At 42.4% G+C, this 20,596-nt stretch overlaps 1 protein-coding gene across 7 annotated transcripts in view; it reads right to left on the bottom strand.

Moving 5' to 3' along the window:
• SRPK2 (SRSF protein kinase 2) overlaps positions 1–20,596 on the bottom strand; it is a 243,735-nt gene that overhangs the window by 30,139 nt on the left and 193,000 nt on the right. For all 7 annotated transcript variants that reach the window (XM_080665912.1, XM_080665917.1, XM_080665918.1 and 4 more), the window contains one exon: positions 19,288–19,394. In XM_080665912.1, coding sequence (XP_080522038.1) covers positions 19,288–19,394 — 107 coding nt within the window. The remainder of the gene's footprint in view (positions 1–19,287; positions 19,395–20,596) is intronic.

Genomic DNA, 20,596 nt, shown 5'->3' with positions numbered 1-20,596 from the left:
CTACACCTGAAACTAATGTAATATGTATGTCAACTGTAACTGAAAAATAAGAAATGATTTTAAAAGAGAGAAACAGAATGAGAACAATTTTCCCAATTATTTTATGACTCCGGTCACAACTCGGGGACTTTCTTCCTTCCCACCTGAACAGAGGACACAGGGTATGGAGACTTTGCCTGCCTCCCCTCGGCGGGTGATGCCCTGCTGATGCAGCTCCACGGGACACCACCACAGCCAGACGAGCAGGCAGAGCGGAGCGGGCTGGCCCTGAGCTAGAGCACTTCCCTGAGACAGACTTCTCCTAAGTGTGGAGTTGACACCAAAGGGATTTCTCTCTCGCCCAGAATCTCTCTTACTAGGTAACTAACACTCCCACTGGCTTTCTACTCCTCACTAAGACAGCTATGAGGCAAAGCCTACACACTGCTTCTGATAAGCATGACAATAAGCAGAATGGAGAAGTATGGGAAAAGAACTGGCTACTCAAACCAGTCTCATTAGACATTATCCTTATCCACCTTGGACTGAAATAGGCCCCTGCTCCTTGCTCTTTCAAATGGTGACTAGTGAGAATTGATGAGAAAATCCAGCAGTTGTACTTGTGAATACAGTCAGGACAAAAGGTAAATCCGCTGTGCCCTGCATTTAGACGCACAGAGTAATGAGCTGGGAAAGAGGCTTCACTACCTGGAAATATGTCACCGTATTTCTGAATTAAGGACGCAAGATTTGAGAATTCCAAGTTAGTACAGAACCATGTCTACCACCACACCAAACAATTCCAAGATATCAATGTTTACCAATTTAAAATTAATCTTCTGAGCTAAAATTCAGCAATACTGGCTTGACCATAATGAATGCACTGATGACTAGGAGAAGTGAAATGATTGAAATGGTAAATAAATACTAAGTGTGGACAGCGTGGCTCAGGGACTGCTGAGTCAGCCTGCCAGCAAGGCCCCACTCCTGGCATGCCCATGGGATGGCCACCCCAGAGGCGGGTTTGAAAAGTACTGCATTTAAAGTCCCCGTACATATATTGCAGCACATATTACAAACTATAAATTACCTGTTAAATAAAATCCAATGGCTGTACTTTTAAACAATCTAATTGTCAGCTCTATTAAGGCAAAAAAATAAAAACAGACCACTTACTACAAATAGAGACCTGAATGCACACCTTCCATAAAGACATGCTACAATTTGAAATGCTTCCAAATCTTTCTATGCAGACATTTCATACCCTGCAGTAGAGCATGGAAGCAGAGGTTACACCACCTGGATTCGGACCTTGGTGCCCGCACGGTAACTGTGGGGCCTGGGGAAGTTTTTATCCTATCTGTGAAAGGCCTTCTGTAGATTGGACATAACAACTGCCCTGACCTCCTAAGGCTGTGATGAGGACTAGACAGCATCATACAAATAAAGAGGACTTACAACAACAGTGAGAGCCTAAAAGAACATAATCAATGTTAGTGACAATAATGATGACAGAAAAGAATAATTTAAAAATCTGGTGACTGCCTTAGCTGGTTTGGCTCAGTGGATAGAGCGTCGGCCTGCGGACTGAAGGGTCCCAGGTTCGATTCTGGCCAAGGGCACATGCCTGGGTTGTGGGCTCGATCCCCAGTAGGGGGTGTGCAGGAGGCAGCCAATCAATGATTCTCTCCTATCATTGATGTTTCTATCTCTCTGTCCCTCTCCCTTCCTCTCTGAAATCAATAAAGAAATATATATTTTTTTAAAAAATCTGGTGACTTTGCTATAATACTGGAAAAACTAGCAGTTAGAAAGGTCACCAAAATTCGGGTCTTGCTCTTAACAACCTTCATTTAATGGCAAGTAGTCCTTCTTTACCAGGTTTCTGTAATGGGCAGTAAATTAAACCATAAAATTTAAAAATGTGAGATGTCAGCCACCCTTTCAATTACATAAGAAAGTCAAAGCTATGTTTAAAGAACAGTAAGACATTTAAAGAAAACTGTACCACAAATAACAAATACTGCCAACAAGTACCATTATTCTTCTTTCAGTTTCAGAAATAAAAGTTAGACATAAAATAGACCTCAATAAAACTGATTTAAAAAGAAAAAAAGAGAAATGAAAGCTGTGGGTCAAACAGACAACCACAAGACTCCACTCTTGAGGAGAGAGAAGCAGCATGCGGGGAGTGGGGGAGGTGCCCTGCGGCAGCACTCAGCATCCTCACCACAGGCAACCAGGATGCCCTTCTCTGACTGGGCACAAGGTCACCATGGCTAATTGAGGACAGCTGAGACCTGATCCAAGGATTGATAATAGTGTAAGTATAGGAAACCCTGGAAATGTGATTATCATTACTTTTAGAAAGTGTTAACATTTACCTTCAAGCCTCTCAAATCACAAAGTCAGATTAAGAGGAACATATACTTCTTCTTTCACTGAAGAAAAGACATTTCTTGATCACCTACTACATGAAGGAAGCGGCGAGAAAATGTGATATGGATACATGACCTGTACCTGCGAGATGCTCACAGTGCAGATGGGAGACTCGAGGTCTGCTCACAATGCTGGATGCTTTCTCACTTCCTTGCACCTCAGAATTCATCTCCACAACAAAGCCACAAATTATGTATCACCATCCTGATTTCACAAATGAGGAAACATACTCACAGAGGCTAAGGAATTTGATCCAGGTCACTAAACAGTTAAGTGCCAAAGTTAGAATTTGAAATTAAGTCAAGGCATGTACCCATTGTACCATCTTCTAGTCTAGGGGTTCTCAGTGAGGGGGAATCTTGCCTCCTGAAGGATATGTGATAAAGTTTGGAGTAATTTTTAAAAAAATATTTTTTTATTGATTTCAGAGAGGAAGGGAGAGGGAGCGAGAGAAACATCAATGATGAGAGAGAAACATTGATCAGCTGCCTCATGCACACCCCCTAACTGGGGACCAAGACAGCAACCAGGGCATATGAATCAAACCTGGGACCTTTCAGTCCGCAGGCAGACACTCTATTCACTGAGCCAAACCAGCTAGGGCCAGAGTCATTTTTAATTGTCAAAACTGGAGGTGGTGGTGTCTGGAGGTGGGTAGAGGCCAGAAATGCTGCTAAACACCCTACAAGTCACAGGACAGGTCCCTACAATAAAGACTTATCCAGTCCAAAATATCAACCCTGTGCCAGGGTTGAGAAACTTTGGCTTATAAGAACCTGCAAGCATTAGGAAAGAACCAAATGCAGGCCACAAGCATCTTGAGGAAGGAGAACACACCATTATTAACTGGGGGAGTATGAGAAGCCTTCATCACAGAACAGGTATTTTGGTGGAGTCTTTAGCTAAAACATGGATACAAAAGAAAGCAGCATCTTTTCAGCAGCCCAAGACAAAAGGAAGATCAAAGATCTGAAGTTAAAAAACAGCAAGGCAAGGACACTCTAAAACACCTATCAAAGAAAACTAGTAAAAACTTATGAATAAAAAACCTGGTAAATGAGAGTGTACTTATAAATGCTTTGGGACATCTTTAGATATTCTGAAGAAATTAGTAACTTGGTTGACTCCACGAGGGAAAGTGAGTACCTGAAAGACATATTTTAAAGCAGTTATGTATATTACCTATATAAAAGATTGACAAAAATTTACCTGCCAGGACATAAGAAGCGAATCAGGGTTTGTAAGGGGGAAATATGGGCTGACATCAGATGGCAGAAGAAGAACAGTCATTTAACTCTTATTGGACATAAGCCAAGTACAATTCCAAAGTTATTACCTGCTGCTCAGCAAACCAGTAAAAGCATGAGGTCCAACCCAGACTATCTGGGTCTGAATTGCTGCTAGACCACTTAATCCTTCTTAGGTTACTTCCTGACCAAGGGCAAGTTCTTTCTCCTTTCTATGCCTCAGCTGCACTTACATAAAATCAGGAGAGTAAAAATAACTATTTCATAGAGTTACTATGAGGATTCAATGAAATAAAATTTGCAAAGTACTTAGAATTTTTCCTGGCACACAGTAAGCACTGAGTAAATATTTGTGTTTATTCATAGCAGTATCCCTCTAATCTAATAAGAAAGGTAGGTTATGTCCATTTATTTATGATGAAATTGTGGCCTGAGTTAATGAAGTTGGCCAAAGTCCTTTAGCTAAACTAAGGTATAACTGTCACCAAAACCCAAGCTCTTTATCACTCTATCTATTGCTTCATGAAAGTCAACAAGGTTAAGCTTTGAACAATAAGCAATGGAAAAACACTAGAGGTTTATATGGAAACTAGAGGCCTGCTGCATGAAAACTCATGCACTGGAGAGGGCGGGAGGGGGGGGGGTGTCCCTCAGTCCGGCCTGCCCCGTTTTACAATCCAGGAGCCCTCAGGGGCGGGAGGCGACACCCCCATCAAACCTCTACTGCTGCCACTGCCGGCAGCGCAAGCCTCAGCCTGCCCTGGTTACATGAGCCTTGGGCAGCCCTGGGTGGCTGGGCAGCCTCCATCTGAGGCTTGCCTGCGCCACGGGCCCGCCCTGGGAGGTTGGGCAGCCAACATCCAAGGCTTGCTTGTGCCTTGGGGCGGCCCTGGGTGGCTGTGGGGCTAAGGCAGCCATGGGCAAACTACGGCCCGCGGGCCGGATCCGGCCCGTTTGGCTGTTCTATCCGGCCTGCGGACCCGAAAGAGTGGAGGGTTCTCTTGCTCTCCCCTCCGCTCCTGTACTTTGAATTTATATTAGTTCACACAAACACTCCATCCATGCTTTTGTTCCGGCCCTGCGGTCCAGTTTAAGAACCCATTGTGGCCCTCGAGTCAAAAAGTTTGCCCACCCCTGGGCTAAGGGGACTGGGGGACTCCAGAGGCAGGCATGGCCCTCAGGTGGGCCCGGCCATACCACGCAGCTGCCACCCAAGCAGGGCTGAGGGGACTGGGCGCCGCCATCTTTGAGGGTGTGGCAGAAAATTAGCATATTCCCTCTTTGTTAGAAAGGATATAAATTGTTAAACTAAAGTTTTACTTAGAGAGGTTAACTGCTAATGGAAAAAACAAACTGGAATAGGGAAGAAGATGGGCTGGACTCTGAGAGAGCAGAGAGAAGCCAGTGAACTGAGGGTGGTGGCGCAGGAATGGAAGGGACAACAAGAGCAAAAGATACAGCACAGGAGAGACCAAAGGCCAGGTGACTGGTGAAGAATGGCAGGTGGCAGAGCCACAGGGATGACTGAAACAAAGTCAGCTATGCCTGAACACGAAGGCAAAGGAGGACACATGTCAAGAATATTAGAAAGCTGGCCCTGCCTTGTCTTCTTCGGGGAGGGATGTAACTATGCAGGCCTGTTAATAAAGGATCTTCCCAGTACTATTTAGGAGTCAAAAATACTAAACTCATATGCTGAGTAGAAGGAATGAAGGGAAACTCAGGTACATAGGCTATTAACTAGGATATATAATAATTTATTATTTTGAAAAAATAAATCTTTATTGTTCAGATTATTACAGGTGTTCCTCGTTTTTCCCCCCCATAACTCTCCTCCACCTGATTCCCCACCCCACCCCATGCCCTTACCCCCCGCCACAGTCTTCATCCATAGGTGTAAGATTTTTGTCCAATCTCTTCCTACACCCCTCACACCCCCTTCCCCCTGAGAATTGTCAGTCCACTCCCTTTCTGTGTCCCTGATTCTATTATATTCACCAGTCCATTCTGTTCTTCAGATTTTTTATTCACTTGATTTTTAGATTCACTTGTTGGTATGTATTTGATGTCATTTTGTTGTTCATAATTTTTATCTTTACCTTTTTCTTCTTTTTCCTCTTCTTAAAGAATACCCTTCAGCATTTCATGTAATCCTGGTTTGGTGGTGATGAACTCCTTTAGCTTTTTCTTGTCTGTGAAGCTCTTTATCTGACCTTCAACTCTGAATGATAGCTTTGCTGGGTAGAGTAATCTTGGTTGTAGGTTCTTGCTGTTCATCACTTTGAATATTTCTTGCCACTCCCTTCTGGCCTGCATAGTTTCTGCCAAGAAATCAGCTGACAGTCGTATGGGTGCTCCCTTGTAGGTAACTAACCGTTTTTCTCTTGCTGCTTTTAAGATTCTCTCTTTGTCTTTTGCTCTTGGCATTTTAATTATGATATGTCTTGGTGTGGTCCTCTTTGGATTCCTCTTGTACGGGGTTCTGTGCGCTTCCTGAACTTGTAAGTCTATTTCTTTCACCAGGTAGTGAAAGTTTTCTGTCATTATTTCTTCTAATAGGTTTTCAATATTTTGCTCTCTGTCTTCTTCTGGCACCCCAATAATTCGGATGTTGGTACGCTTAAAGTTGTCCCAGAGGCTCCTTACACTATCTTCATATTTTTGGATTCTTTTTTCTTTTTGTTTTTCTGGTTGGGTGTTTTTTGTTTTCTCATATTTCAGATCTTTGGTTTGATTCTTGGGGTACATTGATCTACAGTTGAGTTTCTGTATATTCTTTATTTCAGACAGTGTATGCTTAATTTCTGACTGGTCCTTTTCCATTATTTTGGCATTCTCATTAAGGTCCTTGAAGGTCTCATCAAGTTTCTCGGCGGTTTTTAGAAGATTCTTGAGTAACCTTACAAATGTGGTTCTGAACTCTATGTCGTCCAGTAGTTTGCTTTCCTCCATTTCTCTCATTCGTGACATGTTTCTTTGTCTCTGCATTTTACTGCTTCCCTGTGTTGATGTAGTGGCTTTGTGTGGTAGGTGACCTATAGGGGCCAGTAGCTCAGCCTCCCAAATCACCTGAGGTGGACGCTCTTGGTACACCCCTTTGTGGGCTGAGTGCAAAGTCTTGATGTAGTTAAGCCTTGATTGCTGTTGGTACACTGGGAGGAATTGACCGCCAGGCCAATTGGCTGTGAGGACCCGCTGTGTCTATAATGGAAGAACTGCTGCGCTAGAGACACGCTTATGGTGCGGGACTTGTTTCAGTGGGGCTTTGGTGCTCACTGAGTCTGCCTCTTGAATGTGTCACTTACGGATGTGAGGAGTTGAAATCTGGTGTCTCACACTGACCACTAGGTACACTGGCTTCTGGATCTCCAATGGGGTGCAGGTCAGCTACTGTCTGAGGCCACCCAGCAGGAGCTACAGCGAGAACTGCAGTTTTCTCCTCTTTGCTTGGGGTTTGGAGGTTTTGGAGCTGTCTGACCCGGGCTGCAAGTTTGCTAGGTTAAGCTGCGATAGGGTAGGCCATTCATATGCTAAAGCTGCTGCTTGGAGGTTGGGTGGGTTTGTAGATTGTGCCGGGCGGGGTCTCAGGGCATGAGTAGGCTAGGGCGTGGCAACAGCGATGGCTGCCAGTAAGCCGGCTCTGCGTCTCCAACTGCGTCTCCGCGTCCTGCGTCCTGCGTCCTGCGTCCCAGCACAGTAAACAATTATTCCTGCGCACAGCCCTGCAAGCAAGCCTCACTCACTTTCCGACCTGATGGCAGACAGTCCAGCTTCTCCCCATAGGAGTTTGGGGCCCGTGTCTCCCCAGAAACTGGAGTTCGGAGTAATCGGGAACTTGTCTCCCTTCGGGTTGAAAAAAAGCAGCGCTCCCAGTTGCCCGTCGCCAGCCCGATTCGCGTGCCTCCGTATCTCAGCTTTTCAGCGCCTGTGCACCTCACAATGCTGTTTTCTCTTTCCTTCTAGTTGTAGAACTTCCACTCAGCCAGCTTTCCCGTGGTTCTGGGTGACAGACGTTTTGTCTTTTAGTTGTAGTTTTGAAACTGTTGTGAGAGGCAGCAGTTTAGCTGTTTACCTACACCGCCACCTTGGATCAATCTACTACTTTTAAAAGTTAAAAGTTTAGGGGAGAAAAAAATCCAGATTCCATGACAACATCCTATATAATAAAAGCCTAGGTGGTATAATGCCCTCACAGATGTCGCCACAAGATGGCTGCATGCACAGTGGAGGTGGGGCCCGGCAGCCGCTCTGCGCGATGAGGCCTTGGGGTCCCGCGGCTCTGCATGGCGAAGAGCAGACTGGTTATGGCATCTCCGCCGCCTCACGCGGAGGAGGCGGGTCCTGGCAGAGGAGGAAGGTCCCAGCAGGGGAGGGCAGTTGTGGGCGATCAGGCTGGCAGGGGAGGGCAGTTGTGGGCGATCAAGCTGACGGGAGCAACTAGGGGGCAATCAGACTGGCAAGCAGAAGCAGTTAGGGGCAATCAGACAGGCAGGCAGGTGAGCGGTTAGGAGCCAGCGGTCCCAGATTGTGAGAGGGATGTCCCAGACTGGAGAGGGTGAAGGCCAGGTTGAGGGACACCACCAACACCAGCCCCCAACCCCCCGCACGTTTTTCGTGCACCAGGTCTCTAGTTTTCCTTAAATAAACTTAAAGATGGGTTTCACACTAAAACAAAATTTCTATTCACAAAGCCTGAATGAACAAAGTGTAGACCATATAAAATCAGAATTTCATATTGAAATTTTTCTAGAACAATAAAACACAAGAGCTCTCTAATTTCCAAAGAACAGTGTATGTGAATAACAGAAGAATAATACACTCAGTAAATCATTTCTTCAATCAAGTATGCATTGAAGTTCAAGTAAATTGCCAGATTTCATCTTTATATTTACAGACTATTTTAATTGCTAAGAAAGACTAGATTTTGTTTTCCCATTCTGGAATACAAAATAAATGTCAATTGTTCATCTGCCAATGCCCTTTCTTACATGACCGAGCCTGAGTATTGACATGGTCAGTTAACAATGGAGACACCCTAAATCTTTGAAAGTGTGCGGTTCAAGGGAATGACAGAACCTGTATGAAATATAGACAAAATGGTATTTCTGAAATTATTTAGTATTTGTTATAATATATAAGTCATTTTATATTTTCAGGATTAGCAGAAATAATTAAGATGTAAATACTGAAGCAGCATTTGGGAATCAAATAACTCCAATGAACGTATTAATTTTCCCCCTCATCACCTATCTTCTAAAGAAAAGCATTCTTTTCACATGAGAGATTGACCATGTTAAAATGAGTTAAAATGCTACTATTTAAAGCCTAAAAGAGGACAAACATATCATTAAATAAAAGCTAGCCAGAAACCCATACTAGGTACATACGCATACCTAACATAAAACTATTTAAAAATATAGTATCTTGTTGTGTAAGCCACTACAAAAAGCCCTTCTCTTACCAACCCCTTTCCTCAAATAACATCTATAGTTTTTATTTTTTAAAACATTTTTATTGTATAAAGTATTACATAAGTAGTACATATACCTCCTTTTTTTCCCCCTTGACCTTCCCCCAGCCTCCCCTACCCTGTCACATTCCCTCATCCCACCCCCGCCCCCCATGTCTTGTGTCCATTTGTAATGCTTATATGCAGGCATACAAGTCCTTTGGTTGATCTCTTTCCCCCCTTCCCCAACACTCCCCTCCTTTCCCACTATAATTTGACAGTCTGTTCGGTGCTTTACTGCCTCTGTATCTATCTTTTTGTTCATCAGGTTATAATGTTCTTTATTTTCCATAAATGAGTGAGATCAAGTGGTATTTTTCTTTCATTGCCTGGCTCAGTGGTCGGCAAACTGTGGCTCACGAGCCGCAGTTTGCCGCTCTGTTGACTAATGAGTTTGCTGAACACTGGCCTGACTTATTTCACTTAACAAAATGCTCTCCAGACCCATCCATGCTGCTGCAAATGGTAAGAATTCCTTCTTTTTTATAGCAGCGTAGTATTCCATTGTGTAGATGTACCATAGTTTTCTAATTCACTCATCTGCTGATGGGCATTTGGGCTGTTTCCAAATCTTAGCTATGGTGAATTGTGCTGCTATGAACATAAGGGTGCATATATCCTTTCTGATTAGGGTTTCTGATTTCTTGGGATATATTCCTAGAAGTGGGATTACTGGGTCAAATGGGAGTTCCATTATTAATTTTTTGAGGAAACGCCATACTGTTTTCCACAGTGGCTGCACCAGTCTGCATTCCCACTAGCAGTGCACAAGGGCTCCTTTTTCTCCGTGTCCTCGCCAGCACTTGTCATTTATTTGTTTATGATTGGCATTCTGACAGGTGTGAGATGACCCCATGGTCGTTTTGATTTGCATCTCTTGGATAATGAGTGACTTTGAGCATGTTTTCATATGTCTCTTAGCCTTCGTTCTGTCTTCTTTCCAAAAGATTCTATTTAGGTCCGTTGCCCACTTTTTTATTGGATCGTTTACCTTCCTTTTATTAAGTTGTATAAGTTCCCTGTAGATGTTGGAGATTAAACCTTTATCAGCGATAACATTTGCAAATATGTTCTCCCATACAGTGGGCTTTCTTGTTGTTTTGTTGATGGTTTCTTTTGCTGTACAAAAGCTTTCTTTTTGATGTAGTCCCATTTGTTTATTTTCTCTTTAGTTTCCATTGCCCTAAGAGCGGTATCGGTGAAGAAATTTCTTTGGCATATGTCTGAGACTTCTCTGCCTGTGGATTCCTCTAGTATTTTTATGGTTTCCCGTCGTATATTTAAGGCCTGTATCCATTTTGAGTTTATTTTTGTGTATGGTGTAAGTTGGTGGTCTAGTTTCATTTTTTTGCATGTATCTGTCCAATTTTCCCAACACCATTTATTGAAAAGACTGTCCTGACTCCATTGTATGTTCATGCTTCTTTGTCAAATATTAATTGAACATAGTGGTTTGGTTCGATATCTGGGTTCTCTATTCTATTCCATTGGTCTATATGTCTGTTCTTGTGCCAGTACCAGGCAGTTTTGAGAAAAGTGGCTTTGTAATACAACTTGAAATCTGGTATTCAGATACCACCTACTTTGTTATTCTTTCTCAGGATTGCTGTGGCTATTCGGGGTCTTTTTTTATTCCAGATGAATTTTTGGAGAGTTCGTTCTAGGTCTGTGAAATATGCCATTGGTATTTTAATGGGGAGAGCATTGAATCTATAGATTGCTTTGTGTAGTATGGACATTTTAATGATGTTGATTCTCCCAATCCATGAACATGGTATGTTCTTCCATCTGTTTATGTCTTCCTCTATCTCTTTTTTCAGTGTCCTGTAGTTTTCCGCATATAGGTCTTTTACCTCCTTAGTTTATTCCTAGGTATCTTAATGTTTTTGGTGCGATGGTAAATGGGATTGCTTTTTTAGTCTCTCTTTCTGTAAGTTCACTATTGGTGTATAGAAATGCCATAGATTTCTTGGAGTTAATTTTGTATGCTGCTACATTGCCAAATTCATTTATTAAGTCTAATAGTTTTTTGATGGAGCCTTTCAGATTTTTATGTACAATATCATGTCATCTGCAAATAAGGACAGCTTTACTTCTTCTTTTCCAATTTGGATGCCTTTTATTTCTTCTTCTTTTCTAATTGCAATGGCTAATACTTCCAGTACTATGTCGAAAAAGAGTGGCGAGAGTGGGCATCCCTGTCTTGTTCCTGTTCTTAGGGGAAATAGTTTTAGTTTTTGCCCATTGAGTATGATGTTAGCTGTGGGTTTATCATATATGGCTTTTATTATGCTGAGTTATGATCCTTCTATTCCCACCTTGTTGAGAGTTTTTATCAAGAAAGGGTGTTGGATTTTGTCAAATGCTTTTTCTGCATCAATTGATATGACTATGTGATTTTTATCTCTCAATTTGTTATGTGTTTTATCACGTTTATTGATTTGCAGGTATTGTACCATCCTTGCATTCCTGGGATAAATACTACTTGGTCATAGTGTATGATCTTTCTGATATACTGCTGGATCTGATTTGCTAGAATTTTGTTGAAGATTTTGGCATCTTTGTTCATGAGGGATTCTGGCCTGTAATTCTCCTTCATTAAGTTGTCTTTATTTGGTTTTGATATTAGGGTGATGCTGTCTTCACAGAATGAGCTTGGAAGTGTTCCTTCCTCTTGAATTTTTTGGAATAGTCTGAGGAGGATAGGTTTTAATTCTTCCTTGAATGTTTGGTAAAACTCTCCTGTGAAGCCGTCTGGCCCCAGGCTTTTGTTTGCTGGAAGCTTTTTGATGACTACTCCAATTTCTTCCATAGCTATTGGCCTATTGAGATGTTTAGATTCTTCCTGAATGAGTTTTGGAAGGTTGCATTCTTCTAGGAATATGTCCATTTCCTTCAGTTTGTACAGTTTATTGGAATAGGGTTGTTCATAGTATTTTTTAACAATCCTTTGTATTTCGGCGGGATATGTTGTTAGTTCACCTCTTTCATTTCTGATTTTGTTTATTTGGGTCCTCTCTCTTTGCTTGTTGGTGAGCCTGGCTAGAGGTTCATCAATCTTGTTTATCCTTTCAAAGAACCAGCTCTTGGTTTTGTTGATCTTTTGTATTGTTTCTTTGGTCTCTATGTCATTTATCTCCGCTCTGATCTTTATTATTTCCTTCCTTCTGCTTACACTGGGCTTTTATTGTTGCTCTTTTTCTAACTCTTTGAGTTGTAGGGTTAGGTAATTTATTACCATTGTTTCTTGTTTTTTGCAGTAGGCTTGTAGAGCTATGAACTTCCCTCTCAAGACTGCTTTAGCTGTGTCCCATAGATTTTGGATTGTTGTGTTTTCATTGTCGTTTGTTGCTATGATGTTTTTTATTTCCTCTTTGATCTCTCTGGTAACCCAATCATTGTTTAATAGCATGCAGTTTAGTCTCCATGTGTATGATTTTGGATTGTTTTTATTGCAGTTAATTTCCAGTTTTATGCCACTGTGATCTGAGAATATGCTTGATATGATTTCTATCTTCTTGAATTTGAAGAGACTTTACCTATGACCCAATATATGGTCTATCTTTGAAAATGACCCATGTGCACTTGAGAAGAATGTATATTCTGTGGCTTTGGGGTGAAATGTTCTGAAGATGTCAATTAATTCCATCTGGTCTAGTGAGTCTTTTAGGATTGAGGTTTCTTGGCTGATTTTTGATTAGAGGATTTGTCCAATGGTGGTAGTGGTGTATTAAAGTCTCCTACTATGATTGTATTGCTGTCAATCTCTCCCTTGATATCCACCAGGAGTTTTTTTATGTGTTTGGGTGCTCCTGTATTGGGTGCATATATCTTTACCAGAGTTATTTCTTCTAGTTGGGATTGCTCCCTTTAGTGGCCTTCCTTATCTCTTTTTATGTCCTTCACTTTTGAGATCTAATTTGTCAGATATAAGTATTGGTACCCCAGCTTTTTTTTCATTTACATTCGCCTGAAAAACCTTTTTCCATCCCTTCACCCTCAGTCTGTGTGTTTCTTTTTTTCTGAGGTAGGTTTCTTGTAGACAGCAGATATATGGGTCATGTTTTCTAATCCAATCTGTTACCCTATGTCTTTTCATTGAGGCATTTAATCCATTTACATTTAAAGTTATTATTGATAGGTACTTACTTGTCGCCATTTTTATTCTTTACCCCTGTGTTCCTTCTTCACTTCCTATTTCTTTTTTTCACAGCAGACCCTTCAGCATTTCTTGCATTGCTGGTTTGGTGGTAATAAATTCCCTTAGTCCTTTTTTGTCTGTGAAGCTCCTGATTTCACCTTCAATTTTGATAGCCTTGCTGTATACAGTATTCTTAGATTCAGACCCTTCCTTTGCATGACTTTGTATATTTCATTCCATTCCCTTCTGGACTGATGAATTTCTGTTGAGAAATCAGTCGCTAGTCTGATGGGGATTCCTTTGTAGGTAACTTTCTGTCTCTCTCTGGCCACTTTTAAGATTCTTACTTTGTTGTTGGTGTTTGCCAATTTCATTATAATGTGCTTTGGCATCGGTCTTTTGGGGTTCATTTTGCTTGGGACTCTGTGAGCTTCTTCGATTTGTGTGGGTTTTTTCTTCCCTATATCAGGGAAGTTTTCTGTAATTATTTGTTCAAACAGGTTTTCTATTCCTTGCTCAACTTCCTTTCCTTCTGGAACCCCTATTATGCGGATGTTGTTTTGTTTCGTGTTATCCCAAAGTTCCCTTAGGCTCTCCTCCTGCTTTTTAATTTTTTTTCTAGAAGCTGCTCTACTTGGGTATTTTTTCCCACCTTGTCTTCTAGCTCACTGATGCGGTCTTCTGCTTCTTCTAGTCTACTCTTGATGCTTTCTATTGAGTTCTTTACAGCAGTGATGTCATTTTTCATTTCTTCTTGGTTCTTCATTTCCTCTTGGTTCTTACACATATTGTCAAATTTGTCTTCCATTCTTTTAAGCCACCTTATGACCATTTCTCTAAATTCTTTCTCTGGCAGGTTGCTTGCCTCCATTTCGTTTACATTCTTTTCTGGTGATGCCTGCTCTTCTTTCATATGCGGGCTGTTTTTTTGTCTCCCAATGGTCTTTTGGGTGTCTGGTTATGTAGTTCTCTCTCTCCTGTGTTGATTTAAAGGGACAAAATACAACAAAACCAGGTACAACGCACAAGGCACTGAACAGAAATGTATTCACGATATTAAAAACTGCAAATAAAGGTGACCACGAGAGAGAGAAAGGCAAATTAGAGGATAAGAGAGAAAGAAGAAGAGAAAAACAAAGAAAGGAGTGCAAAAATGATATTGGGAAAAGGAAAACAAAAGTAAGAGAGAATAGAAAGGGAATAAGAAAGAAGAGGGGAACAAACTATATATATGGGGAGAAAACTCCAATCAAGAGCCACTCATCCAGGGGTGGGCAAACTTTTTAACTCGAGGGCCACAATGTGTTCATAAACTGGACCAGAGGGCCGGAACAAAAGCATGGATGGATTGTTTGTGTGAACTAATATAAATTCAAAGTAAAGGAGCGGAGGGGAGAGCAAGAGTACCGGATAGAACAGCCGGATCCGGCCCGTGGGCCATAGTTTGCCCACGGCTGCACTAATCCAAAAAATGCCAGCAACAAGTACCTGGAGATGAGTACAAACTACAAACAACAACTATTATCAAGCGAGGCGAGGGAAAACAGAAGCAAAAAACAAAACAAAAGCAAAACAAAACAATAGAATAAGCAAAACAATCTCACAAACAAGCATAAAAAATCGATATAATCAACAATCAAGCAAACAACAAAAGGACAGAGAGAAAAACAATTTTTTGGATAGTGAAGAAAGAGAAGAGAGAAGTGTGTGTGGACTTCAGCAGGGGATTAGAAATTAGAAATATAAGTAGGGTGAAAATCTAAAGCAGGAAAAGGGTAAGGCAGCAGGACAACAAATGGGGAAAAGTTAGGAAGAGAGTGATGGCATAAAGGTAAAGTTGAGATAGAGTAAAATGATGCTAAAGGAAAGATGAAAAGAGAATGTAGAACACTAATCCCAAAGTAAAATAAAGAGAAAATAAAATGAAACTTTAAAAAAAAGATAAAATAATAGTAGTAATAACACTGATTGAAAAAAAATGTAATAATTAAAGAGGTAAAATCAAGTGAGGGAAAAAGAAAAAAAATTAGTTTCTTAAGTAAAAGATGAAAAAAATAAAAATTAAAATGTGCAATAGTGAAGGTCATTCACTTCCTCTACTGTTTTGTTAGGCATGCTTGTTTCTCAATCCAGACAGTATTGCAGTTCCCTGTGTTCCACTGCTCTTCAGTGTTGTAAGCCAGTCCTGATTTTTAAGCAGGCGGTGTGTCTTAATTTCTCGTATTCCTTTATTTGTGATTACACAAGAGTCAATTTGTGATTCAACCCCTGGGTGGCAGTGTTTCTGAATTGACCTCCGGGTCTATAGGTCCTCTCTAGCCAGTGCTTAGATCCTGCTTTTCCTGTGGCATTCAATACCGGTTTGTGGGAGTCGGTTGCCCCAGAGCTGGTTCTCTGATGATTATTCCCCCGCTCTGATCCCCAGGTTCCAGAAAAACAACTTTCCTCTGCAGTCTCTTAGGGTGTCCGCAATTGAGTGATACTATGTCTTGGGCTTAGTAATCAGAAGCAAGGATTTAAAGAGGAAAAAGAAAAAAAAAAAAAAAAGAGCCAGCATAAGTGTGCGAACTCAGGGTCTGCGCGCCAAGTCTGTGCAGTCTTTTTCCCCCCTTGGGTCTAAGCAGCCGGCACACTCCCAAAATTTTTAGGCTGTCCTTTTGGGTCAAATCAAATGGGTTGCTTTTTAGAGTTCCCTTCTGTTAGCAACTCTGAGGACCCCCTTCTACATTCACGGATCAAGCCACCCCAACAGTCACGGATTTTTCTAGGCGCAGACTTCTGCCCGTCCTCCAGCTCCCAAAGTGAGCGCGTTTCTCTCTCTGCCGGGACCAGAAACCTCACCTTATCCCAGGCTAAATCTGGCCTTTCCGTGGTGGAGTGTAGAACTCCTCTGAATCGGCGTGTTTGCGCCAATTGGGGATCGATGTTCTCAGGTTCGCAGCTGTTCAATGGGAGCCGTAGTTGTAGATTTTCAGGCATCTGACAACATCCACTTTCCCATTCAAGATGGCGCGGTCTCTGTGCCTGAGCCAGTTTTTCGGGGAAGGAACCCAGCAGCAGTGAGGGCTGCCCTGTCAGGGGAGCCCCATCCAGCAGTCCCCCACAGTATCCGGGTGTATAGCTGTCCCTCAACTCACCAACAAACACTCCCCGTGCGACCACACACTCTCCCTTTGTTTTTTTCACTCACAAACTATCTTGCAGTCTGGCTTCCCGTTGGCAGCCATCTTCCTTCTCTCAGTAATAAGTATTCTGTAATATATTTTTAAAATATTTTTTATTGATTTCAGAAAGGATGGGAGGAGAGAGAGACAGAAACAGCAATGATGATAGAGGATCATTGATTGGCTGCCTCCTGCACGCCCCACACTGGGGATCAAGTCTGCAACTTGAGCATGTGCCCTTACCGGGAATCAAATCATGACCTTCTGGTTCATAGGTCAATGCTCAACCCCTGAGCCTTGGGGGCTGGGCAAGTCTATAATATTAGAAGATGAGCTGTCAATTTGCACCATAAAAGGACGAAGATAAATGAAGAGATAAATACACAGGCTGAATAAACTAAGTTAACTACACACAATTTCAAAGAAAAAAATCTAACAATTATAAACATCAAAATTTTATAAAACGGGTTTAGAATCTACTGATTTGCATATATGAAAACTGGTAGGAAAGTTCTTTTTCAGGACCCAATCTCTAGGATGTACAATTCTTCAATTCCCTGATTCAGGTCTGGAACCCTCAGGCAAATCTAGTTCAAGATCTGGACCTGGAGGAAAGGGACAGGCTCCCAAGCACTCAGTCTTCATCTCAGAAAAACCAAATAACCTTCTTAATATATAAATTACTGTGAAGTGAAGAAGTACGCACAGTCATTATCTATTCTATCAGAATAGGTAACCCAGAATATGTCATATCTGCAACATTCCTAATTTAGGCTGTAAGGGAATAAGCAGAATACAGAGAAATATATTCCATGCAGAAAATGAAATCTGGTAAACATTTCTAAGCAAAAAGAGATCATTCATGTATGTATACTTTCATTTTATAAATAATTGCTAGCACATGATCACCAAACCAGACCCAGACCCATTTTCTTTTGTCAAGGCACCTGAACAAAGCATAAATCTAATACAATACTCCCTATATAACAAACATTCCTTATATCGTTCATTTACCCTTCATGTAATACCTAAAAACAGCACATAAACACAAATTATTTCTTTTGAATTATTTTCTAAGAACAAAGTGGGACATTCTATCCAGCAAAATAGTAATATGCAAATCGACAGTACCTCTGCTACAACCACAAGACACACCCACCAGCCAATCAGGAGCGAGTATGCAAATTAACCCAACCAAGATTGCTGTGGGCATGGAGCAAGCAGGAGGCTTGGGTTTCCCAGGTAATGGATTGGCTTTCCACGCACCCTGGCCGGCCTAGGCCTCCACTCAAGGATACAAAGTTTCAATTATAGAAGATAAATAAATCCCAACAAAAATGGTGGCAGCCACGGAGCTGGAGAGAGCAGGAGGCTTGAGTTGTCCCGGGCGATGGAGGAAGCCAAGTTTCCACAGCCCTGGCCTGCCTTGGCCTTCGCTTAAGGCTACAAAGTTTCAATTATAGAAGTTAAATAAATCCCAACAAAAATGGCAGCAGTGCCCTAACTGGTTTGGCTTAGTGGATAGAGCATCAGCCTGCGAACTGAAAGGTCCCAGGTTCAATTCCAGTCAAGGGCATGTACCTTGGTTGTGGGCACATCCCCAGTAGGAGGTGTGCAGGAGGCAGCTGATCGATGTTTCTCTCTCATCGAAGTTTCTAACTCTCTCTCTCTCTCCCTTCCTCTCTGTAAAAAATCAATAAAATATATTGGAAAAAAAAAAAAAAAAGTGGCAGCAGCCATGGAGCAAGCAGGAGGCTTCGCTCCACTCAAGGCTACAAAGTTTCAATTATAGAAGATAAATAGATCCCAGATACCAGGGGTTCCACTTGAGTCGCCGGGGGGCGTGGCCAGCCTGCAAACTACCACAGGCCCTTAGCCCAGGCTGCCCCACGCCCCAAGGGAACCCGCACCCTGATCCAGGATACCCTTCCCGGCAAACCAGCTGGCCGCCACCCATGCACCAGGCCTCTATCCTACCTAATAAAAGAGTAATATGCAAATTGACCATCACTCCAGCACACAAGATGGCTGCCCCCATGTGGTCAAAGATAGCTGCCCCCATGTGGACACAAGATGGCCTCCACAAGATGGCCAGCAGGGGAGGGCAATTGGGAGGGACCAGGCCTGCAAGGGAGGGAAGTTGGGGGCGACCGGGTCTGCAGGGAAGTGCAGTTGGCGGGGCACCCAGGCCTGCAGGGGAGGGCAGTTAGGGGTGACCAGGCCTGCAGGGGAGGGCAGTTAGGGTCAAACAGGCTGGCAGGGGAGCAGTTAGGCATCAATCAGGCTGGCAGGGGCGTGGTTAGGGGATGATCAGGCTGGCAGGCAGAAGCGGTTAGGGGCAATCAGGAAGGCAGGCAGGCAAGCAGTTGGAAGCCAGCAGTCCTGGATTGTGAGAGGGATGTCCCAGATTGGAGAGGGTGCAGGCTGGGCTGTGGGACACACACCCCCCGTGCATGAATTTCGTGCACCGGGCCTCTAGTTTTATAATAATAACATTAAACAAATTTTCACTATATCATTATCATTACCTTAAAAAGACCAATATGCCCAACGAAATGTATACCTGATATTTACATATTGCTCCCTTAACAAACAGAAAGGCATAACATTAAATATAAAACAGATTTAAGATGTTCAAGTTGTTATACACTGTAACATGTGCATACAATTTAAAAACAAAAATTATATATCAAGAAACTTTTATGTATATGTTTGTGCATTTTTAAAGAACAAAACAAAATAGTAATTTATGTTGAAAGGCTAGCCATTTAGGTATTACAGGGTGGGGGCTGCCCTCATAAGCCTCACCTGTCGAATGATACTCTTCACACAACGTAAAGGAAGGCCTTGATAGTTGGACTTGATGATCCATTTGAGGAGATGGTGGCCAAGCACTTCGAAGACCATGCAGACATCTGGGACATGGTTAAGGATCACTTGTGTATACATTTCCTGAAGTGATGCAATTACTAAATGCAGCAGCATTGTGGCACATGAGGAAACGTTTCTTTCTTCATAACATGCACCAATCCTATATAATAAAAGGCTAATATGCAAATCGACGAACGGCAGAATGACTATTTGCTATGACGCGCACTGACCACCAGGGGGCAGACACTCAATGCAACAGTTGCCCCCTGGTGGTCACTGCACTCCCACAGGGAGAGCACCGCTCAGCCAGAAGCCCTGAGCCAAGCTCACAGCTGGAGAGCACAGTGGCGTTGGTGGGAGCCTCTCCTGCCTCTGCAGCAATGCTAAGCCATCAGTCAGACATCCCGAGGGCCCCTGGACTGCGAGAGGGCACAGGCCGGGCTGAGGGACCACCCCGCCTCAAGTGCAAGAATTTCGTGCACCGCCGAAACCGGTTTGGCTCAGTGGATAGAGCGTCGGCCTGCGGACTGAACGGTCCCGGGTTCGATTCCGGTCAAGGGCATGTACCTTGGTTGCGGGCACATCCCCAGTAAGGAGTGTTGCAGGAGGCAGCTGATCCATGTTTCTCTCTCATCGATGTTTCTAACTCTCTATCCCTCTCCCTTACTCTCTGTGAAATATAAATAAAATATATTAAAAAAAAGACATGATTTAAAAAAAAAAAAAAAAAAGAATTTCGTGCACCAAGCTTCTAGTACTATCAATAATACCCAAAGTGGTCCTTTCCTATTCCTCACTTAAATAAAATGATGGAACATTTACTAAGTACTTATTAAGTGCCATAGATTATTAATATGTACCTGTAACAACCTTAGGAAATAATATACATATCCCCACACAGAAACGAGGAGAGCAAACCTCAGTTAAAGAACTCTCCCACATTACAGTCCAAAGGTGGCGGTGTCAGGACTCAATCCCACACTTATCTATGCTCTAGCTCATTTCACCACACTTCTCTTTGATGATCAGCCTTAATGAAAATGAGCAAGACTAGAACCTCATGAGAAATTATCGAGAAAAAAAGTAAAGAACTCCCCTGTCTTAACTGTCCTGTCTGCTTGCCTAAATTTCTATTTCATGGGTTACGTAAAACTCTTTATAAAATTGAAATTAAACTCAGTGAAGACATTTCATCTTTTCCTTCAATATCTTCCACTGTGTAACTAGATCAATTTTAATATTGTAG

This window comes from Plecotus auritus (genome assembly GCF_963455305.1).
Source record: "Plecotus auritus genome assembly, chromosome: 4".
Lineage (NCBI taxonomy): Eukaryota > Metazoa > Chordata > Mammalia > Chiroptera > Vespertilionidae > Plecotus > Plecotus auritus.
Note: the sequence above shows the minus strand (reverse complement) of the source record. Positions and strands in the feature narration are given on the sequence as shown.